The sequence below is a fragment of the Camelus dromedarius genome, chromosome 6 (genome assembly GCF_036321535.1).
Source record: "Camelus dromedarius isolate mCamDro1 chromosome 6, mCamDro1.pat, whole genome shotgun sequence".
Classification (NCBI taxonomy): Eukaryota; Metazoa; Chordata; class Mammalia; order Artiodactyla; family Camelidae; genus Camelus; species Camelus dromedarius.
In genome coordinates, this window is record NC_087441.1 from 9,349,106 (window position 1) to 9,372,851 (window position 23,746).

The 23,746-nt window shown below is 37.5% G+C and overlaps 1 protein-coding gene across 7 annotated transcripts in view; it reads right to left on the reverse strand.

Moving 5' to 3' along the window:
- ARID1B (AT-rich interaction domain 1B) overlaps window positions 1-23,746 on the reverse strand; it is a 378,663-nt gene that overhangs the window by 245,111 nt on the left and 109,806 nt on the right. For all 7 annotated transcript variants that reach the window (XM_031456606.2, XM_064486535.1, XM_064486532.1 and 4 more), the window contains exon 3: window positions 21,437-21,586. In XM_031456606.2, coding sequence (XP_031312466.2) covers window positions 21,437-21,586 — 150 coding nt within the window. The remainder of the gene's footprint in view (window positions 1-21,436; window positions 21,587-23,746) is intronic.

Sequence of the window (23,746 nt, forward strand, 5' to 3'; positions counted from 1 at the left end):
CTTCCCTAGCAACTCGTTCCCTTCACATAAACCTACACACATCTACACGCACACAACCAATCAAGATACCTAACCGCTACCAGTGATGCAGAATGCCCAGTCAGTACTGCACTCCTGTAAGAGAATCACACCGAGGTGTCCAGGTTTTCATCTGGTAACAGGTGAGGTCTCTGAGCACAGGCAATCCAAGGATACTTAAAAGGGTAACTCTTCAGTCCGGCTGCTGGCAGAGGGTAACAATTAGGCTGCAGGGGACAAAAGCCAAAGATGATTACCATTCTCACACCCTACCCTCCACACACACCACTTGCTCTGGATCCAAGACTTTCACTTGACACATGGACTTCCAGCTGCGTGTCCTGCAGGTTCCTCTAGATTAACAGAGAGGATTTCAAATCAAGCATGGCACAAGGCCTCCATTCAGGGGCCTTCACTCTGTTACAAAAACCCCCACAAAGGTGCAGGACAGCCTCACAACGGGCAAACAAATGAGCAGATCCCTGCCTGTGCCTCAAACACGCGTCTGTGCACACAAGGTTTACGGGCAGTGCTCAGATACTTGTTTTAGTAAACTTCTGTTAAGAAACAGGAACAGGCAGGCTCACATGCCCTCTGCTTATTAGCCTTTTAAATTTCCTTTTGTTTTCTCTTTGTAGTTATATGAACTGATTTTTAAAAGAGTTGAAAAAGACCATTACAACTATAGTAAACACACATTTTAATTCAGATGCTGTCCCCGCTAAAATAAGCAGCACTGAACTAACAGACTAAGAAAGCCATCAGAAAATTTTACTATGACTTTACATTTCATTTTTTAAGGCTTTCCCAACCACAAGAGGCTTTCAATTATTAAATACAGTTGGAAATAAAACCAACAAAATTTAGTGAGGATCACTGAAAATGGACCTTGCTCTGCCTCAATTTAAGTTGAGCAGAAGGATTCATTTAACTGAGAGAACATCCAGAAAAGGTAACCAGGTTTTAACCTAAAACAATCATCACCTTAATACAACTTACACAGGGGCTATAAAGTCTACATTTGGCAGCTTTAATAAAGATATAAAAGTTATATCTCATAACAAACCTGTGCTTTTTCCCCTTCAGAGCTATATTCATTCTCTGGTAGGTACTTATTTTCATCTCAGGAAGAGTAAGTAGGAATAAATAATTTAATAGACAATTCGAGGGCAGCGTCAGGATCAGAAAACAAGAACTATGTTGAGCATCACACGTTGTAAACAAACAACAAAGCATAAACAAACCAGTAAGTACAGCCTTCATTTTTAACACATTATTGCCATCTCTGTTATTACTAAGTTTAAACCAGCGCACACTAGCTTGTACACCAGTTCACACACTATCATTGCGTTCTTCCGCCACACATACACACGGCTGTGACTGTTGAAGAGAAGATTACACTGTGATAATACTGCAACACAGAAGAACCAAGCAAGGGGAATGTGGTTAACCCTCTCAGAGTCCTTTGTTAGTATTATTTTTCTTCAATTCACCCACAACTTTTCACCATTGATGGATTCTGGTTTTAACCTTCTTTATGCTATGGGTCAAAGATAAAGGGAGACTGACTCAAAAAACAACAGAAGTGTGAAAAGAGCTAAGGATAGGGGCACTTACACATTTATTTCAGAAGTTTTCACGTAGATGTTACTTTTAACAAATGTCTAGACATTTATACTGAAAACCTTGCATGGACCACTCCATCTTAACATCTTACAGTGTGAAAACTGTCACCTGGGTACACTGGAAAGGTTAGGAGCAAGAGTGCTTCTTTTCTTTTATAATGAAAGAATTAAGTACTAATGGCAACATGAGACTCTGAAGAAAATGTAGAATAAAATGTCCAGGAAATCTTTCAAAAATGAAAAGGGAAAAATATTCCCGTGGTATGCATTTGAAAGATACAAAGAGATAAACAATGAAAAGAAAGATTGCCTCCTCCTTCCCATGATTCCCTCCACAAACGTTCCTGCTAACGGGTTGTTATTTATCTTTCCACAATCTTTCAGTGCATAACCAAGTACAAAAATAAATTTAAACCCGTCTTCCTTTAAAAGCAATAAGGATATATTTTTGTACACAGTCTATTCTTTGGTCCCTTAGCAATACATTGTGGATCACCTTATTTATCTGCATCTAAATATCTACTTTATTCTTTTTATTATGCTGCATAGTATTGTATTGTTTGTCAGTCCTGTGGCTTATTTTACCAGTCCCCTATTGATGGACATCTGGGTTGTTCTCAGAACATCCTTGTGCAAACATCTTCAAGTGAAATATTTCTGTAGCATGAATCTCCACAAGTGGAATTTCTGCCAAAGGGCTGGTACATTTAAAATTTTCATGGAGGCTGGCAAAGTGCTCTCAACAAAGAAAGTGTCAATTTACACTAACAGTCCATCACTCTACTAAAGATGTTTATCTTAGCATCACAATATGCCTAACCACAGTATAAAAGGCAGCAAACTGAGACTGGGAAGAGGTGGGAGGGTGGGTAGACAGTAACAAAAGACAACAGCTTAGACAAACAAATGGCTGTGGTACCAAGAGGCTGGGAAAGGTAAGTCCAGAAGTTAGCAAAACCTGGTTGTCTTTAAAGACCTGCAGGGAGTTCAGATCTGAAACAAAAAGCAACAGGGAGCCACTATGGCTTCTAGATCTAGAACATGTGATTATTACCGTGATATTTAAGAGATGTTTTCTCAACAATCAAATGAAGTACAGATGTACCAGAAAGAGAATGGTGATGGCACTTATTACTACTGCAGTGATCCAGAGTGAGGTGATGGGGATCTCAGTAGCCTCAAAACACCCTGCAAGATCTAGGTCAGAATAATTTCTTGCTCCTTTTCTCTTCCTGCTTTGTGAACTCCTACCATCAACCCCAGCCACCGACAGGACACAGAAAGGGTCCCTGCATGTACGACGCGGCAGTGGGGGGAGATGGGCTCAGCGCCACAGAGACGACGCCCACTGGCCACACAGGGCTGCCCCACGCAAGTGAAACCGTCACTCTGCTCGAGAAACTTTGCATGCTACTGACCTATTTTTAGTTTGTACATTTATAAATGTAAAATATCCTCTCCAAAAAGAAAACAATAAAAATCTATAAAGAACCTACTTTGAGAATGATACAGTCAACCCACCTGCGTCCTCAGGAACGCCCTAATGAAACACTGTTGCCAGGCCAGCTGACACTGTAGGCGGGGCTCTGTGACAGGCACTGTGCAGTCTGTCTATACAACAACCCCATGAGAAAGTCCCTATTATCCAGCACCTTGTCTTCTACCATGAAGAAACAAAACCTTAAGCAACTCGCACAGCTAGAGTCTGAGCACAGGGCTAGTATCTCAACATGGTAGACAAATCCCAACTGTACTTTACAGACAGCAGGAAGCTTCAAGCACTATCATAATACGGATTTAATCTAAGTTAACTTTTTAAGGTATTATCCTACACTTCCTCTTATTCTCCTAAATTCCTCTTTCAAAAATTATAACAAATATTTTATATATGGGATACTTTCCAAAACATTCAATTACAATATTATGAATAGAAGAAATATTAACATTCAAAACCCCCTACAAATTTGAATACAGGGCCACTCTCCCTACCACTCATTATCATCAAATAGTTGTTTCAAGCCCACAGGCTGATGGAAAGCAAGATAGAGAGACCCACCGTACCGCCTCAGATGACATTCACTCAGGGCTCCTCAGCGGGTTCCTCTCTTTCACCCAAGGACTCCACACTGACGCCTGGATGGTGATGATTCCCAAATCTCTCTGCTTCAAGTCCAATATATTTTATCTGCATTACGAACCAGTCTCCTGCACTCATATTGTCAAGAAATGACTCTCCTACCTGCTCCTCCTCCCTCAGGTCGCCACCTCATCAAGAGCGTCACCATCCACGTGGGGCTCCTCAGAGCCTTCCCACACAACTCATCTCTTTCACCATCCGTGTACATCTGCACATGACCAAACCTAAAATCATGGCCAAGTCCATCCCCTTCCTCTTCCTCCAACTGCCAGCCCCTTTCCACTGCAGCCTTGTGCCTGCCACACCACCAGAGCAGACTTGCTAAAATACAAACAGCCACGGTGTGCTATTGCTTGGAAAAGGCCTCCTCCATGTGCCTGCAGAAGGAGGCCCACAGTCCTCGGCTTGGCACAGAAAAGCTTGTCAAACAACCTCCAGCTGCCACCTCAGCTTCACCCTGGCCTTCCCCAGGGCCAGTGCAAGTCCTCAGCTTCACCCACTTGACTGCTCACAGGCTCCCAGAGGGCCACCTGTCTGCACGTGCAGCTCTCTTGGTCCAGGTGAATGCCCTTCTTTCCATGTCTGCAAAGCATTTGGCTGTCCTCAAGATCCTGCTAGAAATTAACTCCACCACGCCCCCAAACAACAACCTCATGCCGACCTCAGATGTGCTCCTAAAATGCAGAATTATAAATTCTTTAACTATTTGCTTGTGTATCTCCTGAACTAAACTAATACTTCCTTTTGGGTTCCCAGCACTGAGCACCGACAGGTACCCAAAAGCCTGGTGAATGACTGAACGCCTTCTAAGAGCTTACATTTAGAATTAGATACAGCAATTCAAAAATAAATGTATGAGGACAAACACATAAAACTGAACAAAACTTGGGCTCATGTCCAAGAATATTTATCATGTTAACAGCTATACTGCCTGGTAGCAATGTGCTACAAAACACATTTTGCTGTTTGTTACTGGCAGTCTTAAGGCAAAAAGATGTCTGCAAAAGAATATAGTAAAAAAAAAAAAAAAGTGTGTGTGTGTGTGTATATACATATATTTACTGGAAATTAGAGGGAGGGAAAGACTATGGTGAGCATCAATGGTGCCATCAAAAGAGAAAAATCAACACATCCTTTACCTCCTAATGGATAAAACAGCAATGAAATACTCTAGCAAAAGAAAAAAAAAAACATCCTGCTAATGAGTTTGATAAAGCTTATATACCTATCAGTTTATAGGAAGTTAAAAAAGACTGAGGAATACATTAAACCATAGCAAATCAATCAGCAAATCTCATACTGTAAGAACCTCTACTAGACAAATGACCCAGTTTTTTCAGTAAGTAAGTTGTAATAGAAAAAAGAAAAAGAGAAAGGGAGAGATGGAGACAGAGGAAAACCCTAGAGATGAAAAGGTAACAACAAATTGTAGGATCGGACTTTATTTGGATCTTGATTAAACTACCTCAGAATATAAATTAATCAAAAACATTTCTTCCATTTATGAAACTACTGGAAATTTGAACATTGGATAATTGGCATGAAAAACTTGTGTGTGTCTGTGTGTGGTTTGATTTGATGCCTTTCACTGAGCCCTTACTGTATGCTCAGCATGGTATTTTTAACATTTTTTTATATTACAGTTGATTTAGAATGTTAGTTTCTAGTGTACAACACTGTCACTCAGATATATATATATATATATATATATATATATATATATATATATATATATATACACACACATATATATATTCATTCCTTTTCCTATTCTTTTTCATTATAAGCTATTACAAGACACTGAATATAGTTCCCTGAAAAAATTGTATTTTAAGTGTGATAACTGTATTATGTTTCTTTTTAAAAGCTCTTTATCATTCAGAGTTATATACTGAAATATTTACAGATTAAATGATACATTATCCAGGATATATTTCAAAATAATATTGAGGGTGGGTGCTGGGGGTGAAGGGAGAGAGAGCCTGCATACAAGACCGGCCACATAATCACTGAAGGCTGCGTGATGGCTGCACAGGGCTCATTATACCTCTGTCTCCTTCTGTTTATTGTTTGAAAATTTCCATTTAATTGAAAATGGAGTGAACAGTATGAAAGACAAGTTCAGGAATCCAGAATTGGGGCTAAGACTGTGATGCTGACTCCAGCTTTCACCCGAAGGACTACAAGAACTTTTTAATTGGTCCCTTGCCTTCAGTCCTCACTCTCCCAAGAAAGCCCACTACGCATTGATCATTTAATCGTTCACAATTTCTTAACCTCCCATTTTATCTTTAACATGTTTGCTGTACTACTTAATCCTAATACTTAGCTGTCTTTAAAAAAAAATCCCTCTATAATCTTAAACAAATTAATCTTGCCTGTTTCACTCTCCCCTGGAACCCCAAGGTTAAATCTCCTTACTATTGACTCAGCGACCCTTTGGACCGCATCTCCTGACCAAGCTGCCCTCCTTGCCTAAATCTTACAATCTTACATTTACCTTGATCCAGCCTGTTAAAGGCCCAGTTTCCTATTTCACTGACTCCAAGATGCCTTCTCCAGCGACAGATCTCTCCAAAGACCAAGAACCTTTGAGTCAAACCAATTCAGGCTCAAATTCCAACTTTAAGAGCACTCACTAGCTGTGCGACCTTGAACAAGTTTTTCTAAGTCTCCTACTCTGGAAACCATATTGGGTTGAGCTAACCCGGGAAGGTTCAGGGTCAGAGTCTCCCAGTGCTGATGAACAGGGTTTTTATATATCATGATTGGCATCTGTTTAGGATCATGGGAGATCACTTTAGTTCCAAGTCTATATCAATACTTTCTTCTACATCGTCCTTTACCCTTGCTCTTTTATATTAGTTAAAAAAAGAAAATTACACAACCAAAGTTCAAATGGTTTTTTACCTACTGATTCCAAAGACAGATCCTAAGTTTATATCAAAGCCATATTCCCTGTAATACACTATATATACCAATGAGTTCAAAGGCTAGGTTTAGAATACTGTTTATTTTCTAAGAATTCAAAAAACAATTATTTCCATATTTTAAAAAAATATTCTAGAAAAACAAGAGGCTTGTCCAAGCTACTTTATGAAATGTTCTTTCTGATAAGTCTCATTAATATTGATAATAGATTCCTCACTACAGTTGTAGCCTGCCATCAACAAGAATGTTACTCTGACACACAACTTCCCAGTACACATGAGGCTGCAGCTGCCCCTACACCTGCAGCAAAGAGGAACCCTGAGAGGACTGGAGAACAGAGAGAGGACCACCAATCAAACATTTCACTGACCCACTGAACTGGGACTTTCTCCTGAGGCCGTGACGCTGCTGGAAGGAGCGGCTAACAGTGAGGTAACACGTGCTATTCACCACGCACTCTTCCACGTGTTTCACTCACTGAGTCAGCTCGTAGCCTCGAAAGCAACTCCATTAAATAAGTACTGTTTTCAGATGAAGAAACTGAGGCACAGGGGTTGAGTAACTCACCCACAGTCCAAACCAAACAGTCAGAAATTCTGGGAGTAGGGTTCAATAATCTGTGTTTTAACAAGCCTTCCAGGCAACTCTAATGCTCACTTAAGTTTGAAAAACCCTGGGTTAACAACTGCAAAGTTCCGTAACAGTGGCCTTAAGGCTTGCATATCAGGCTACCTCTGGAACAATATGTATCTCTACTGTGAATAATACTAAAGAAGACAGTAAATTCTTTAGATTAAAACTGAGTTGGGATCAAACCCAAGCTCCACCACATTCAGGCACAACTTGCTGTATGACCTCTGAGGGTTACTATTACTATATGAACTAATATCCATCCGCCATGGTTTGGAGTAAGAAAACTTGAGCAAACACCCCAGGTGATCCTGATACAGACAATTCTCCTCTCCTCCTTTTTTTAAGAAAACCTCAGCTGTGCACTTACACACTGGCTCTGCTTTACCCTGTATCTCTATCCTTCTTTCACTCCCAAGGCTAATGCAAAGACACATAGATCCATTCCTCTCTCTCGCCAAAAGCCTAGCACTGTGAGGGAAATCAGTCAGTGAACTGGGGCTGGTCCCGCTATCCTTTCAGAAAAAAAGGTGGCCATTGCCCACACAAGCAATGCAATTCTAAAAGTAACCCTATGTGTCAAACATCTGCAGATAATCATCTTCTGGAATACAACATACACAGAGCCTGTTACTCTAAGAATTTTTAAAAATCAAAGATTGATGAAGGAAGAATTTTAATGATATATATGTAAGTTATGTTTCACTTCATTTTCCATACTTTAACAAATTGAAATGAGTATTTAAAGACAAATGAAGATAGCTGAGAGTAGCAAAAAAACAATCCAGGAAAACCAAAAATTTCTCAATCTCCCTAGTGCCAGAATTTGAATATCAAGGAAGGAGAATTGTATGAATAAACATAATGAACCTGGACGATGCTTTTAACTGCATAACCGACTCTATCTTCAACTTCATCCCTCAATACCAATAGGGGGAATGGGGTGGGTCATCAGAGAAGAGAGCAGGTTGAAGGGGTACAAAGAGAGCCGCAGTCAGGTGAGAGCCAGCTCCACACAATGTTCCCGTCCACAGAGGGACAGGCTTCCTCCTCCACCCGCTCGCTGAGTCTGGGCAACTGGGATAAAGAGCTAGAGATCACGTCCCAAGTGCACCCAAGGGTCAGGACGTCCAGTTCAGTCCCACAGCTCCATCGCAGTTAGAGACAGAGATGGAGATGGTGGAGAGGTGGAAGAAAAAAGTGACACAAAGAATGGAAAAAGCTCACCTACCATTACAGCTGTGTTAGAAGCAGGGTATGGTTGGAACTTCAATGATTTTTTAGATCAAATCCTGCTCTTGTGTTTTGAGGGGTTTTTTTCAGCTTTTAATAAAACACATCTTAAACAATGTAAGATTTTCCTCTTCTACCACCACAGCAGACAGTCATGGCCAGCCGACTGGATCTTTCGCATATTTCTGAACAAGCCAGATACTCTCTAACAACCAGACACCAGACAGTCTGAGCGCAGCCTAAACCAGGACCGGGCTGCGCACACGCTCCAAGCCTGTCTGTGGCTTTCAGGGTGCTCTTCTCAGGGGGAAGCTTCCGTTATCTTTCTAAAAGTAAACTAAGTATTGAAAATATTGTTATTGCTATATAATTCCTCACTTCCTGGCTTTGTTTTCCTTTGATTCTGGTACTTGAAAGAAAAAATTATTTTAAAAATATTTTAAACATGAAAATTATCAAATTATAATCCAATGCAGTTAGAGTGCCAGTTACAACCCAAAACATAAAAAGAATAACTATTGAAAGTTCTCCATCAAAGAGCCAAAAATGCTTTATTACTGGAGATAATCTGTATAAAATGTGAGAATTTTTCTTGCTTTTCTCCACTTTTATAAAATAAAAGCAAAGACCCAGGCAGACATAGTTGCATAGGATCACCCTGATTTTTACAACAACCAGAAACAACAACAAAACATTCACATCAAATCCTAACATTCTCAAAATGTGTTTCTTCATTCTCCAGTAGTTTTTTCTATTTGTTTATTTAAGAAGCTTTCAGGAATAACCAAACTGCACACAAATACACACATGGAACTGATCATTCTATATAAACTGAAACTTTTAGGGCAGCAAATTATATCTACTTGTATATTCAAAATTAGTGATGAGCTTTTAATATACTGCTCTGTCTCTCAAGAGAGAAAAGTAGCAGAGAGAGGGAAGTCACCACTTTCTCATTCCAGTTTTTCTAACCTCTGGCCAGGCCAGACAAAGGCCCACCACGCAGCCTGCTGCTGGTTCCAGCCATCTGAGCACCACCCGAGCTCCCAGGAGTGGCTCCAACCCAAGTCTAGAAGCAGTTACGTGGTTGGCTACCCAAGCCAACAAGCAGAAATCAGCCTAGGAGCGGGCCTTGGAGAGACCTGCAGGTTAACTTAAAAGTTTCCTCCTCAGATGCTTACAAGCTCTTTAAACGTAAAAGGAAATTCCTCAGCCCTGGTTCAACACCTAAGACAACTGTAAGCAAGTCAGCAAGAAGGAAGGAGGAGAGTCAAATGCAAAGGACACCCCTGGCTTCAGTAGCAATCACCTTTAAAGCAAAGAATATCTTTATCAATCGACATTCCAATTGCTTTTATTATCAAGTTACTTAACAGACTCCTGTGTTAACATCTGAGTGCTAGGCAATCAATGGCAGCAAACTATAAACATCCCTGTCTTTGCTCTTACAATAAAATCCTGTAAAGCAAATAATATGACCACTTCAGTAATTTAACACAGACCTCCTATGGTTAATTTTCTCCAAAAGCTGCCGAATAGGAGTGGCTTATAAATTAGTATTATTCTGTCTTATAAAGAATAAGAAACAAAGATTAGAATAAATAAGTAACAATAATAATAAAGAAATGTTTATGCCACAATGGATCACCATCAACATGCTTAATGGAACTTCTGAATTCCTTCAGAGACTTCAGTAGAAAGTAACTATGAAATATTTTACCCTTATGTTCCAATGCTATCTCCTTCTTTTCAAAATGATGCCGATTTGCCAAATACTTTGTTTACTGCATCTCCTTTTGAAAAATTCTGTCCACAAAGATGGCTAAATAAAGGTATTTTAGAAAATATAAACACTTGTGTCTACCTACGCATATATAAATAGACTTAGACTTCCACTTGGCTTAACTACTGAGTGGTCCACTGTTACAAGTGAACTGCTGAACTAGAATTATTTTCGATTAAAAAAAATTACTGAACAATAACCTTTTATTTCTTTCTTAATCATCGAGAAAAAGCAACATAAGACACCAGTTCCAAGCCTAATTAATATGGTCCTTCTAAATGACCTTGACTATCAAACCCCAATGTTAGAGTCCAGTTCAGTATCATTCAGGGTTGGGCATTACCTCTGTTCTCACAGAGAACTAACTGGTCCTACCCCAAGATCATTTCTTCTCTCACCAGCAAACTCTTATTTATTCTTCAAGACCTCCACTGGGACACTTCTACTAATATCCAATCATAGCTTGAAAATACACCTCTCCTGCTGTAATGTCACCTGCATATGCTGACCCTTCTATTCAACTGGAGTTCTTCACTTCAGACACAACGTCTTACTCTGGACTCCCAGCATAGCATACAGAGCACACCCAAGCACAGAGGGATTCAATACATAGTTTATGTTTTGCTTTTCCTGTCTGCCTTCTGCAATTTTTCCAGTAAACCTGAAGTCAAAAAAATATTAAAAAGACAAAAGTTGTACCTTGAGAAGTATGCATTGGTAATATCCAGTATTTCCTTCAAGAATCTGAAATAATTCTACCAGCTGGAAGGGTAAAATATTTCATAGTTAGTAACTTTCTACTGAAGTCTCTGAAGGAATTCAGAAGTTCCATTAAGCATGTTGATGGTGATCCATTGTGGCATAAACATTTCTTTATTATTATTGTTACTTATTTATTCTAATCTTTGTTTCTTATTCTTTATAAGACAGAATAATACTAATTTATAAGCCACTCCTATTCGGCAGCTTTTGGAGAAAATTAACCATAGGAGGTCTGTGTTAAATTACTGAAGTGGTCATATTATTTGCTTTACAGGATTTTATTGTAAGAGCAAAGACAGGGATGTTTATAGTTTGCTGCCATTGATTGCCTAGCACTCAGATGTTAACACAGGAGTCTGTTAAGTAACTTGATAATAAAAGCAATTATTCTCTTATTGCTTTAAACTTGGTTTTGTTTTGTTTTGTTTTAAAGATCCATCCTGATATACTCTCTTTAAATTAACTGGGACTTGAATACAGTTACCTCCTACAAATTTTCTCTAAGGAAAGAAAGATTTTTCTGGCTATGGAAACAACAGTGTAGATTAAAGTCATGAAATACAGTGTTCTGCAAGGCTGCCAACTGTCACAGTCCTGGAAGCGGAGCTGAATCAGCACAAGACCAGTGTCAAAGGAAAGGGTATTGACAGACAGTCTGATTTCTACACCAGGCGTCTCCCTGCAGGTTACTTGATTCTTGGAACACTGCCCTCGATATCTAACAGCTGCATCCGTTACAAGCAGTGGGTAGGAGGTCCGGGAGAAATGTGTGCCACAAGAGAAAACAGGATCTCTTCTCCAGCATCTCATAGGAGTGGGTCTGAAGTAGAACAGGACTTAAAGGTAAAAGGAAAAAGATTATGAGTCTACAGGTAAAAGGAGGAGAAAGGAAGACAATGAGAGTTTGCCAGGAGGGGACAGTAAACCAGGAAACAAACTGGCATATAATACTTTAGAACTCAAAAATGATGAAATGGAAGGCAAGTGGAAACTTTACAACAAAACAAAAATCAAAACAAAAATTAAAACTTACATGACATTTAAGGAGGTTTTCTCCAGTATACCAGATTATTAAATCTTGTGTAAAGGAGTTTGAGGAACATAAGCTAGGATACAAAAATGCAGCCTCTTCAAATAGAGGCAACTTCTTCAAATAACTATTTTTTTAAAAGACTTAAAAATCAAAACTTTTTAAAAGAAGGAAATGTCAGCATGTTGAATAAATAAAATGGTGACTGGACAGTGCATTTCACTGCTGTATTAATCTCTTGGTCTACAACAGAAAAAATAAACCAAGCCCATTTATTCTGTTACTCTGTGTGTGTATGTGTGTGTGTGTGTGTGTGTATACTTTATTTAAAAACTTAGGATATCACCACACTTTGGGGTAACTTACCTTTTCTGTTAAAAAACGCTGTGAGCATGTTACTTAAAATGTTAGAGGTTTTCATTTTATATAATTGCTGTTATACGGTAATAAATCCCATGGATTCGAACCCTGCTCACAATTTTGGGCTGTTCAGGCAACATAACTATACGACAATCATTTGTACCAGTAGAGTTCATGGTTATTACATATACAGGTGCAAGTCTCTATTTCACATGTAGACATGTCTGAGCATTTACTTATGAAAAACACAATATTTTATTATAATCTACTTGTTGGCCTTTCCATTACACTTATGGCATTATACTGATGTTTGAAATTTTGTATCTAGATAACTCATATTATACATGAATTTTTTTTCAGAAAAAATAAGGAAGCATGTAAGTTACATGTATTGACAAGATTCCAAGGGGGCAGTTAGCTGCAGAAGTATAAAGAAATGCCATGAAACTTGGTGGGTGTGAGGTAGGAATGCCAGATTGTGCTATGATGTATGAGAAAATGATGTCACATCCCACAATCATGTCAAATGTCCCAACATTCATTTAGATTTAAAAACAAACTACACAAAAAGCTAACTATTTGTCTAAGGCTAGAACCCAACTCCATTTTGCATGTAAGAACAAAGTATTCTCAAAATAACTTTATTATATGCTGAATTTTCTAGGAATACCAATGTATCTTGAGAGATTATATTTCTGTTTTGTTCGGACTTTGACCAAGAGTCGCTCAGCACCTTAAAAGATGACATTTCCCCTGACGACCCTGCTGAGAACATCTGAGCGGCTGACGCAACCCTCCTGTATCAGTCTCACTCTGTAGCTGTCAAGCTCACAGTGATCCCACATACACACACAGCATCCATCTCACGAGTCTTCAATGCAATCATGTCCAAGCATTTATTTAGTTAAACAGACAACATTTTATTATATACTACTTTCCCTTCACCTTTCCATATACAGTTAGTGCATTATTCTGACTTGCTTAAAATTCTGGGTAGTAACACATATTATCAATGAATTTTGTGTAGGTAACATATATCTATGGATTTATTTCAAAAACAGTAACGGGGACATTAGAAAAGTTTCATTATAAAATAAGAATTATTGTCTGTATGTTCTAAAGTATCTATTATATTACATGCTTATATAGTTTTAAACTGTATACAAGATACCAGATAAACAACTAGGAAATAAAAAGGAGTACCAGTTTCAGCAGCACGGCGGATTAGAGAGTCTAATGTCGATGGCTGAAAAATCTAAAACAGTGGATAACATGCCTTTTTAAAGGATCACAAACTTGGCATGAGTAAAACCAAAGATTCAGAAAGTAAACTGAGAACATGGAAAGTAAGAGAGCAACAGAAGCTGATTCTGTTATAGATTTTAACTTTCCATTTGATGACTATACGGGGAACAGGAGAAAGGAGGACTCTAGGGCCCACCCAAAGGGAGTAAAACATGAGACAATCCCTTTCAAATAAAGCAGGGGACAAAGAAGGGATACCCCTTCATTTAAGAGCAAGAAACCCCACTAAAGAGAAGCCAGAAACCCCACTAAAGAGAAGCAAGAAACACCTGTCCCTCAACTTGATACTGAGAGACAGGAGGAATTAAAAAATGGCTCCTTTGAGAAATAGCAACCACAGGCTAACCATCACCAGAGTTTCTGGTCAAAATTAACACTTAATGGTGTGCCCTACAAAACCTCAAGATGAGAATTCCATTTAAAGTGGTCCCAGAGGCCATCATCACCTGAACCCACTGATCAATCTTAATATCACTTGCTAAAGGACAATGAAATATTAGGATGTTTAAACATCCTGATGTAATACACTCACAGCATCACCTATAAAGTATCCAAACCATGTCAGTCAGTAACGATGTGTAACAAGTCACCCCAAATTTAGCGGCCTAAAGCCAACAGTATACATTATGCTCACAGATTTTCTGGGTGAGGAATTGGGACAGAGTACTAAGGGGAAGGTCTGTCTTCATCACAATGTCTCAGGCTGGAGCTGGAACCACTTGGAGGCTTCTTCACTCAAAGGGATGGTCACAGACCCTCCAGTGAACAGGAGCAGTGACCTAAATGCTCGGGACATGATTTACAACAATCACAAACAAAAATGTTTAACTTCAGTCCTTTGGCTCTAACTTGGAATTTATAGGAAACAGAGGTGTTAGATGAACAAAGTAAGCCACATCAAGGGAGAACAATCAGACAAAGCCATTTCACAGGACAACTAACTGACTCAAGTTTTTTCAACATATCAGAGGCACAAACAGGGGCGGGGGTAAGAGAGAACTGTTCCAGATAAAAAGACTTAAGAACCAAATCAATGTGTTAATATCGTTTGAATTCGGCTTAAAACAAATAAGCCATCAAGGCATTCTGAAGACAATTGGAGACGTCTGAATATGGCCGGGTTAGCAAATGAAAGTGCTCGCTGTATCGCTGTTTATCAGCCTGTGAAGAATTTTTTAAATAATTAACTTTACAAAATAAAATACAAATTATGATTTCCAATGACAAGTGCTCACAGGCAACTGGCAACAGCATATATCAATCCTTCTCAGTGAACAGAATATAAACTCAGGCCTCAATAACCTCCCCCACAAAAAAGGATGAAAGGAAGTAAGGAAATTCTTAGACCTAAAAGAGAACAAAAATAACACATATCAAAATTTGAGAGATTCAGCCAAAGTAGTACTCAAGAGGAAAATTTTTAGTCTTATATTTGGCTTCATCAGACAAAAAAAATGTTTCAAATAAGCTAAGAAATCATTTGACTATGAAAAAGAAAAGCAAAATAAACATCAGTAAAATAGAAAGCAAGACATAATCAAAGAAAGAACAGAATTTAATTAAACTTCTAAAAGAACATGTAATAAAGAGGGCAATGACCAAACTGGCTTTGGAAAAGCAAACCACTGGCAAGATTAATCAAGAATAAAGGAAAGAAGCAATAAAATTATGAATTAAAATGCCTTAACTCTGGATGTTATAAAGATTAAAGAAAGAAAGATTACTAGGAACTTTATGTTAATAAACTTAAAAACCTTGATGCAATGGATATAGGAGCACATATAAGTAAAAAACTAACTCAAGAAGAATTCTACAACTTGAATATGCCTACATTCAAAAAAGAAACAAGACCAGGAATGGGACAAAAGCTAATAACCAAGGGCTACACAATCCTTTATGGCTTTACAGACGCTTCTACCAAACACAGGTAATTACCAAAAACAGGTAATTCCAAATGTTAATATAAAGTCTTCAGGTAAGTTTAAAAAGGGACTAGTCTCCAATTCATTTTTACAAAACTCTTTAATACAGACACCAAAACCTCACAAGGATAATTACAGTCCAATCCAATATGAACAATGATTTAAGAAACCTAAATAAATGTCAGCAAACTGAATTCAGTGATGTACAAAACGATAATATATCATGAGGCTAGGTTTATTCTAGAACGCGTATTTGGTTCAATACTTTAAAAAAATGTAGTAAACCCCAGTAACAGATTGTGAGAGGAAAACAAAGTGATCATCTCAATAGATTAAAAAAAAGGCACATAAGGTAAAATTCAGCATCCACTCATGATAAATTCTTAGCAAACTAGGAAAAGAATGAAACTTTCTTGTCTAATAGTGGGCAGCCACAAAGGAAAAAAAACTAAACATTATATTTAATGATGAAATGCTAAAAGCTTTCTTTTAAGTCAGAGATAATACAAGAACAGACAGTCCTTTCAAATAGTGCATTGGAGAAGCCAGTCTGCAGAAGGACAAAACAGGGGGAGAAGGGAGTGTTTTCTTTTTAAAGCAATTTTTTAAAAAAGATTGAGAAAACCTAAGAGACAATAAACGATTAGAGTTAGTAGAATTAACAAGAACCTAAAGGGGAACTGGGGAAAAAACTAATATACAGAGCTCATTATATTTGCATATATCTGTAACAATGAGAAAATACAATGTAATAATGAATAAAATGTAAAATTTCTGTTTATAATAGCAACAAAAAAATAAGGTAAATAGGAAAATTCAAACCAAACAGGTACAACAGCTCTTTTTGAAGAATGTTATAAAGGAAATTAAAACTACCTAAACAAGTGAAGAAATGGAGAGAGAAGTCACTCAGGAAGACAAGGGATACTGGGGTGGGAATGTGAGAAGAGAAGGAAAACTGGCCACGAGAACAAGCGGACCAGAGCATCCCCCACAGCACAGAAGCAGTGCTGAAAGCAGATATGGACAAGGCCACTTCTGGACAACAAAAATGACTAATCATCCGCCTCTTCTAACACTGTCTTTGTCTAGGTGACAGGTGCTTCTTTACCAATGACAAGCTCGGCCGCTTCAATCCTACGTTGCAGGTCCAAACTAAGACACCTAATCACCAAATGCCCTCACTTCTTGAGAGCAGCCAGCTCAAACTGACCCTCATGTCCCTAATTCCTCTTAGAACCATCCATCACACACCCAATACACACACACAACTCTATAAACCTCCCAACCCCACACTTCTCATGAGGCTCTTCAGGAGCATGTATCTCCCTGGCCCACAGCAACCCAAGCCAAACACAGCTTGCTTTATTATAAGTGCACTGTTAATCATTCAAATAAGGTACTTCTTTTTGTCTTACTCCTTATTTTATAAGTATCACCTATTTCACAGAAAAGGAAAAAGGTACAATGAAAAAAAAGATTCCATTATAATAACAAAAAAGACAAAATTTTTAGGAAAAAATGTGGTAAGAAATGAAAAGTTTATATGAAAAACAAGCAAACACACATCACCAAGAGAACTTTGAAAATGAAGGGTAATGAAGATGTATTAACCCTACTAGATACTAAAAAAATAATAAAAACGGTATAGTACTGAGACATTAACAGAAGGACCAACGGAAGAGAATAAAATTCTCAGAATAACCTCAAACATTGTACCTAAGAGAATTCAACAAATAATAAAAGTCGGGAAAAAATAACTGTAATGGCTAATTTTATTTATCAACTTGGAGAGTATTTTTAGATGAAATTAACATTTAAATTGGTGAGCTTAAGCAAAGTAGTTTACCCACCATAATGTGGGTGAGCTTCATCCAATCAGTTGAGGGCCTGGACAGAACAAAAAGACACCTCCCACTCCCCAAAGCAAATGGGAATTCTCCAGCAGACCGCCTTCAGGCTTCATGCTCACCGTCTCCTCTACTGGTCTCAGCCTCCTGGCCCACTACTGGATTCTGGATTTGCCAGCTTCCATAAGTGTGAGAGTCAATTCCACCAATAGGCTATGTATATGTACACATACACACATTCTGTTTCTCTGGCAACACCTAATACAACAGTCAACACAAGAAAAGTTACTTAACCAATTGGCCATCTAGAAAAAAAAAATTAAGTTGGATCATACCTCTCTTCATAGATTAGGGTAAGTGAAATACAAAAATGAGTCCATAAAAATACTACAAAATAACATGGGAGAGCTCCTTTGTAACTTCAGAGTATGGAAGGCTCGTACTCCACTAAAATAAAATCTAGGTATCATAAAAGAAAAGACTAAAAATTGTGACTACATGAAATTTTTTAAAAATTCAAAAAGCCTTTCTGCATGACCAAAAAAAAAAAGAAAAATTAATATCAAAAGACAAATGACATGATGAGGAAGGGTTCTCAGTAATCCATTTTAGATAGAGGTCCAGTCTCCCTAGTACATATAGTTTTTTATAAATCAATAAGAGACCAACAACTGAACAGAAAAATTCAAGATAAAAGGACATGAATTAACAGTCCAGAAAAAAGGAAACAAAAGCACTTCTAAACATGAGATGTTCAACATCACTCATTAACAAGATAAATGCAAATCAAAGCTACATTATCAGATTGGCAAAAACCCAGAAGTTTCCTAAAACCATGCTATTGGCACATGTGTAAGGAAGCAGGGACTCTCACACATTGATGGTGGTAGTATAAATTGGTATAACCTCTAAGAGAAACAATCTGGCAATATTTACCCAAATTACAACTGCATATACCCACTGACACAGCCAAGAATTTATCCTACAGACACACTTGGACATTTATGAAATGACACATACACAAAGCATCATGACAGTATTGTTTGAATTGCAGATAACTAAAAATAATCTAAATGTTCATCAAACGAGAGCTGGTTAAATATATTATAATATGTCCATGAAATGGAATGAAACTATAAAAAAGAATGGAAGATTGCCTGATGTACTCCTTTGGAAAGATCTACAGAAATATATTTAAGTGGGCGGGGAAGGGGGATGACAAAGAACAGAAGACGTTTATAGCATGTTACATACAGTGTGCCAACATTTGTGTAAAGTTAGAGTTAAAAATTAAAATATGGTATTTTTCTACTCTGAAACTAACAAAAGACATACAATAAACTAATGAAGCGGTCATGTGGCAAAGGTGAAGTGGGCGGTGAGCTAGGTGAGAGGAGCTGTGGTGGGAGCCTTGGATCTGAATCATCTCCTTGAACTTGTACATTTTTGAAACACATGAATGTATTTATTCAAAACATTACACATTTAAAAAATGTTAAAGACACAAAGTGAGGTATCTTAATGGAACCCTGAATGTACCTTTTGTATCAATCACATTAACTAAAGACACAAAGTAGTATTTGCTGATGATGCCCTAATACAAAAGTCAACAGACTGTGTATTCTGTATCTGGGAACAAAAGGAATGTCTGCAGGAAGGAATGTTCTGCCTGTTTTGAAACACTGGTCTGGCTTCTTATATTAAATACAACTGAGCTACTTTGGTTAATTTTAAGTGTATGTGAATTCAGTATTATACATTCTTATTAAATCAGGCTTGATTTTGAAAATACTCTAGTGGTTATATTTACTTTGTTTTGGGATAGACTTGGGGGATTATTCTGGTATTAGAGGTGTTAACTATGTCTGAAATACTAGATCTCATTTCCTAGAGGCACTTACCCAATCTATTCAAACATTTAACTCCCTTAAAAACCAAAACTATTCCTGTCAAACCAGACCTTCCGATTAAGCTACCTGAATATCTCCAATTTCTACTTCTCTGTCCCACAATGAGTTTACTGAACCTTAAAAAAATATTTAGACATTGTATAGTTAGAGAGTATGAAAGGAAGAAAAAATTTCCAACATGCTTTGAGCTATATTGGTTTTCCTCAGAATATCCCAAAAATGACAATATTTACATTAAAGAGTCATTTTTATATAGTATTTCCTGACATATAATTTATCGTATTCAAGTCAATACAACAATGGCAGAACTGATCAAAGCATAAAACAGACCTAAACTAAGCACATTAAAATAGTATTCATTAAAGATTTTAGCTGCAGTATGTTTTAAATATTTAAATATGAAGGATATTAAATAACTAATTGCCATGTGGAAGAAGTCATCAGTGAATGCCTCATAAAGGAAGTAAATTTTGAACTTTGTCTTGAAGGAAATGACAGGCACTCAGAATCCTTAATCAAATTGGTTTTATAATCCGAGATTCATTTCAGCACACCAAAGTAAAATGAGTAATGTAATCTCTCTGTTGAGTCCTCCTTAAACTTTGATGACATGACAAAACATTCTGTCTATAGAGAAATTTAATAAGGCTCTAAAAGCCCATGAAAAAGCCTGTAAGTTTATATATCACAAACCCAGATACCAGTCTTTCTTACTTTTAAAAAGAAATGATATTGAAAGGTTATTTTATTTTCCCACATTTTAATAAAAGACCAGACTAAATAATGTACATTCCTACCTCTATAAATTGCTTCATATAATAGCAAAATTTTGAAAACATATACGTAAAAAACAAGATTCTGTAGAATCTTCAATCTCAGCTGTTGCTTTAATGTGTTTTGTTTAAAGTTATAAACTCTCTCTGAAACTCTTAAATAAAAGTCACATGGGAAAAGACTCCAAAGAAGCCAAGAAAATTCTTAAGAAATCAGCTGAATGATTACAATTAAGCTTCATATATTTATATATTTTTGCTTAGCATCAACATTCTCTCCAAGCTGTGTAAGAAGCACTTTAAAACTGAATAGTCAATGTCACTGTCTTCCCCTCTCTTCACCACCCCCACCCCACAAAAAAGAAAGGCGAGGAAAACATAAAATGCAAACTTACATTTTGATGCTTACGACTGGAAATGCTATGAAAGTTTTACTTGAATTCAGAGTACAGGTCCCTAACTCATGATGTCTTTTAACATCACTCATTGACACTCACTAAAACAGGATGAAACCGAATCACTGTACCAAATGCATATGCACTATCTTTCTACAAACTGTGTAAGCTGAAATACATAGCCCAATAACCGAAGAGTATTTAATGAGGTTAATTTAAACTAGAAACTGCTTAACATACTTAAAGTACATGATTCCCTTTAGTATTTTAATATATTGTAATTGAAGTGATTATCTGTTTATAAGCTAGTTCAGGAAGAGCAACACTGCCAAAGGCAACAATGTTTTGATATAGTAGCACTTACCATTATAACAAAAACAAATTTAAAAAAAAGCTCAAGATAAAAATACCATGTATGTGCCAATTAGCAAGATTAAATGATAAAACCATTTTCCTGAATAAGCCTCAAAGTGACAAAGCACTTTCTTGAAAGATTCAGAACACAAATGACAAGAACATGAAATGACTGACATTTTCTGCTGTCACTAACCAATAATGTAAGAAGCTATTAAACCAGTCATTCCTCCCACCTTTCCATCTCAAACATCCATTCATAAACAGTTTAGATTAGGTTATTGATTTACATTTTCTCAAAACTACACTTTTTTCCACCGAGAACAGAAATTGTTTAAATGGGACAGGAAGATGTCTCAGAACCTGATCCGGCCTGCGAACACAGAACAGAGGCCTGGGGACCAGGAGCTGCGCTCACCTGCTGAGGCTGGTACCTCTGCTGGGACTGGGATGGCAGGTACTGCGCCTGCTGGGGGAGGTGCGGAGGCTGCGGCTGCTGGTTGTAGTAAGGCTGCTGGCCCTGCTGGCAGTAACCACTCACGCCTTGCTGTCCATACTGAGGCGGCATCTGTCAAGAAGTCAAGCAAGGCAAATGAGAAAGTTAAAATGCACAATTCAATGAAATCAAATACAGTTTCAATTCAGCGACATAAAGTGGGTTCTTTGCTAAGCAACTGAATTCAGTATTTTTAATATTCTCTCCATTAGATAAACTGGTATATTACCTTCTACTCACATATTATCAATGAAAACAAAAGATAATTTGACTTTTATTTAAATTTAAAAAAATAAAATTTTATCATATATCAAACATTGATCATTTCATACAAATCTAGGGAGCAAGGTAGAGCTCCTAATACTGACATTAAAAATAGACTCTGCTAAGAAAGTCAAAGAAGCATTATGCTAACCCACTCTCATGCAACACTCAAATGAAAATGAACTCCAGTCCAAGTTCACTTACGAATACTTTGTAGGACGCTTGTGGTTTGGGGGCATGTTTGTTTCAACTAAGGTCAGAATACTCCAATTACATTTGTAACAGATATCAGTTACATTAGCAATTCCACTTTTTATTTTTGCTAGAAAGAAACAACTTTGCTTTACAATCAAATGAAACCCTTTCAGAAAACAATACTATGTTTATCAAACAATATAACCACCAATTCGAGTTCTTGAAGGAAAGATATTCAGATATAATATAAGGATAGTATTTTCCTAGTTGATAAAACAGGTAATGATGTAAAGCAAAGTGTACTGCACCACAAACACCTGAGATACAGACAAAATGGCCTAAGATGTGCCTTCTCTAGCTCTAATTTACATGAGCATAAAAATTCTTGAAATCATTGTTCAAAGAAAAATCCTTCCTTCCTCATGCAATAAATACATCATTGATATATTTTGATTTTCTTTCAAATGAGAAATCTATTGACTTTTTTTTTTTTTCCCCTAATTGGGAGAGAAAACGGGAGTAAAAGAAAAACAAGATACCAGAATGGCAAAAAGCACTCCTGGGACGGGAATGATGAAGTCAATGTTAATGCCACAATATGGTCCATTTGAGCACTCCGAGAACTTGAGCCCCATAAGCCCACACACTTCAGAATTCAGACATCAGTTCCAGATACACACTTAAAAATCAAATTCACTACAGAATACTTAATGAGGAAAAAGAAGGAATAAGAAGGGAAATATTCAACACTTTGCCTCTAAGACCAATTAGGACAGTAATTCGTAACATATAAAATGAAGTAAAAGGAAAAAAATGCAAAAAGCTAAAGTTCATATTCCTTTTGACCTGATCTAAATTATTTTCAAGCTGTCAGCAATGGTGACAAAACATTTGGCCACAATGCCTTACAAACGCCTCTCATCACACAGACCCTAAGTTAGTAGAACAGACAAGTTTGTATTGAAAACCATTCAACAGCACAGTTGAATTCTTTGCTTGTATTTATTTTACAGCTTGATATCTCATAATGAATGTATGTCCCTGCCATAAACCAAGCCAAAGAATTTCCATAAAATACAACTCCACATGCTAGAATACCATATACCACCACAACACATATCCTTCCGTTCAACACCCATATGTTTGATTTGATATCTAATACTATATTTCACACAAGCATCTTTCAGTTTGATTTGAAGCAGTTAGGATAACACTTTGCCAGTGTTAAAATGTCTGTAAAGCTCAGTCAACACAGCCAGCAACTCCCCTATGAATTGCACTTTAATATGTTGACTCTCTGGTTTATAGAAACCCTTACACACAATATGGAAGTTTTGTTTGGGGTGGGAGGGGGGCTCTATTTTCTGAGTAAGACAACAACAGGACATACTGCAGGAGCCTCCTAATGCTACAGCAGTCATGAACTTGTAAGAATCTGTTACTATCTGTTCCAGTTCTGAAAAGTTTGGAAGCAAGTCAGGTGCAGGGGAGACAGGACGGGTCGTAGTGTAAGCAAGTCATCAATGGATCCGTAGTAACAATGTGCAGAACACAGTGAACTTCAGAGGGAAAACCATCAAAAGCACCTGCTTGGGAGATTTTATTACTGTCTTCCACAATTAAAAACCTACTTGGTATCCTTTTAGATACATAGTCTCATTATTTGATACTAACTGCACCTAACCCTCCTGAGAGCCTGTGATAACTTGTAACACAGTACAGTTGGGCTGTCAGACCTGGGGCCAATCAGTTGCATTCGATCTAATGCCCATA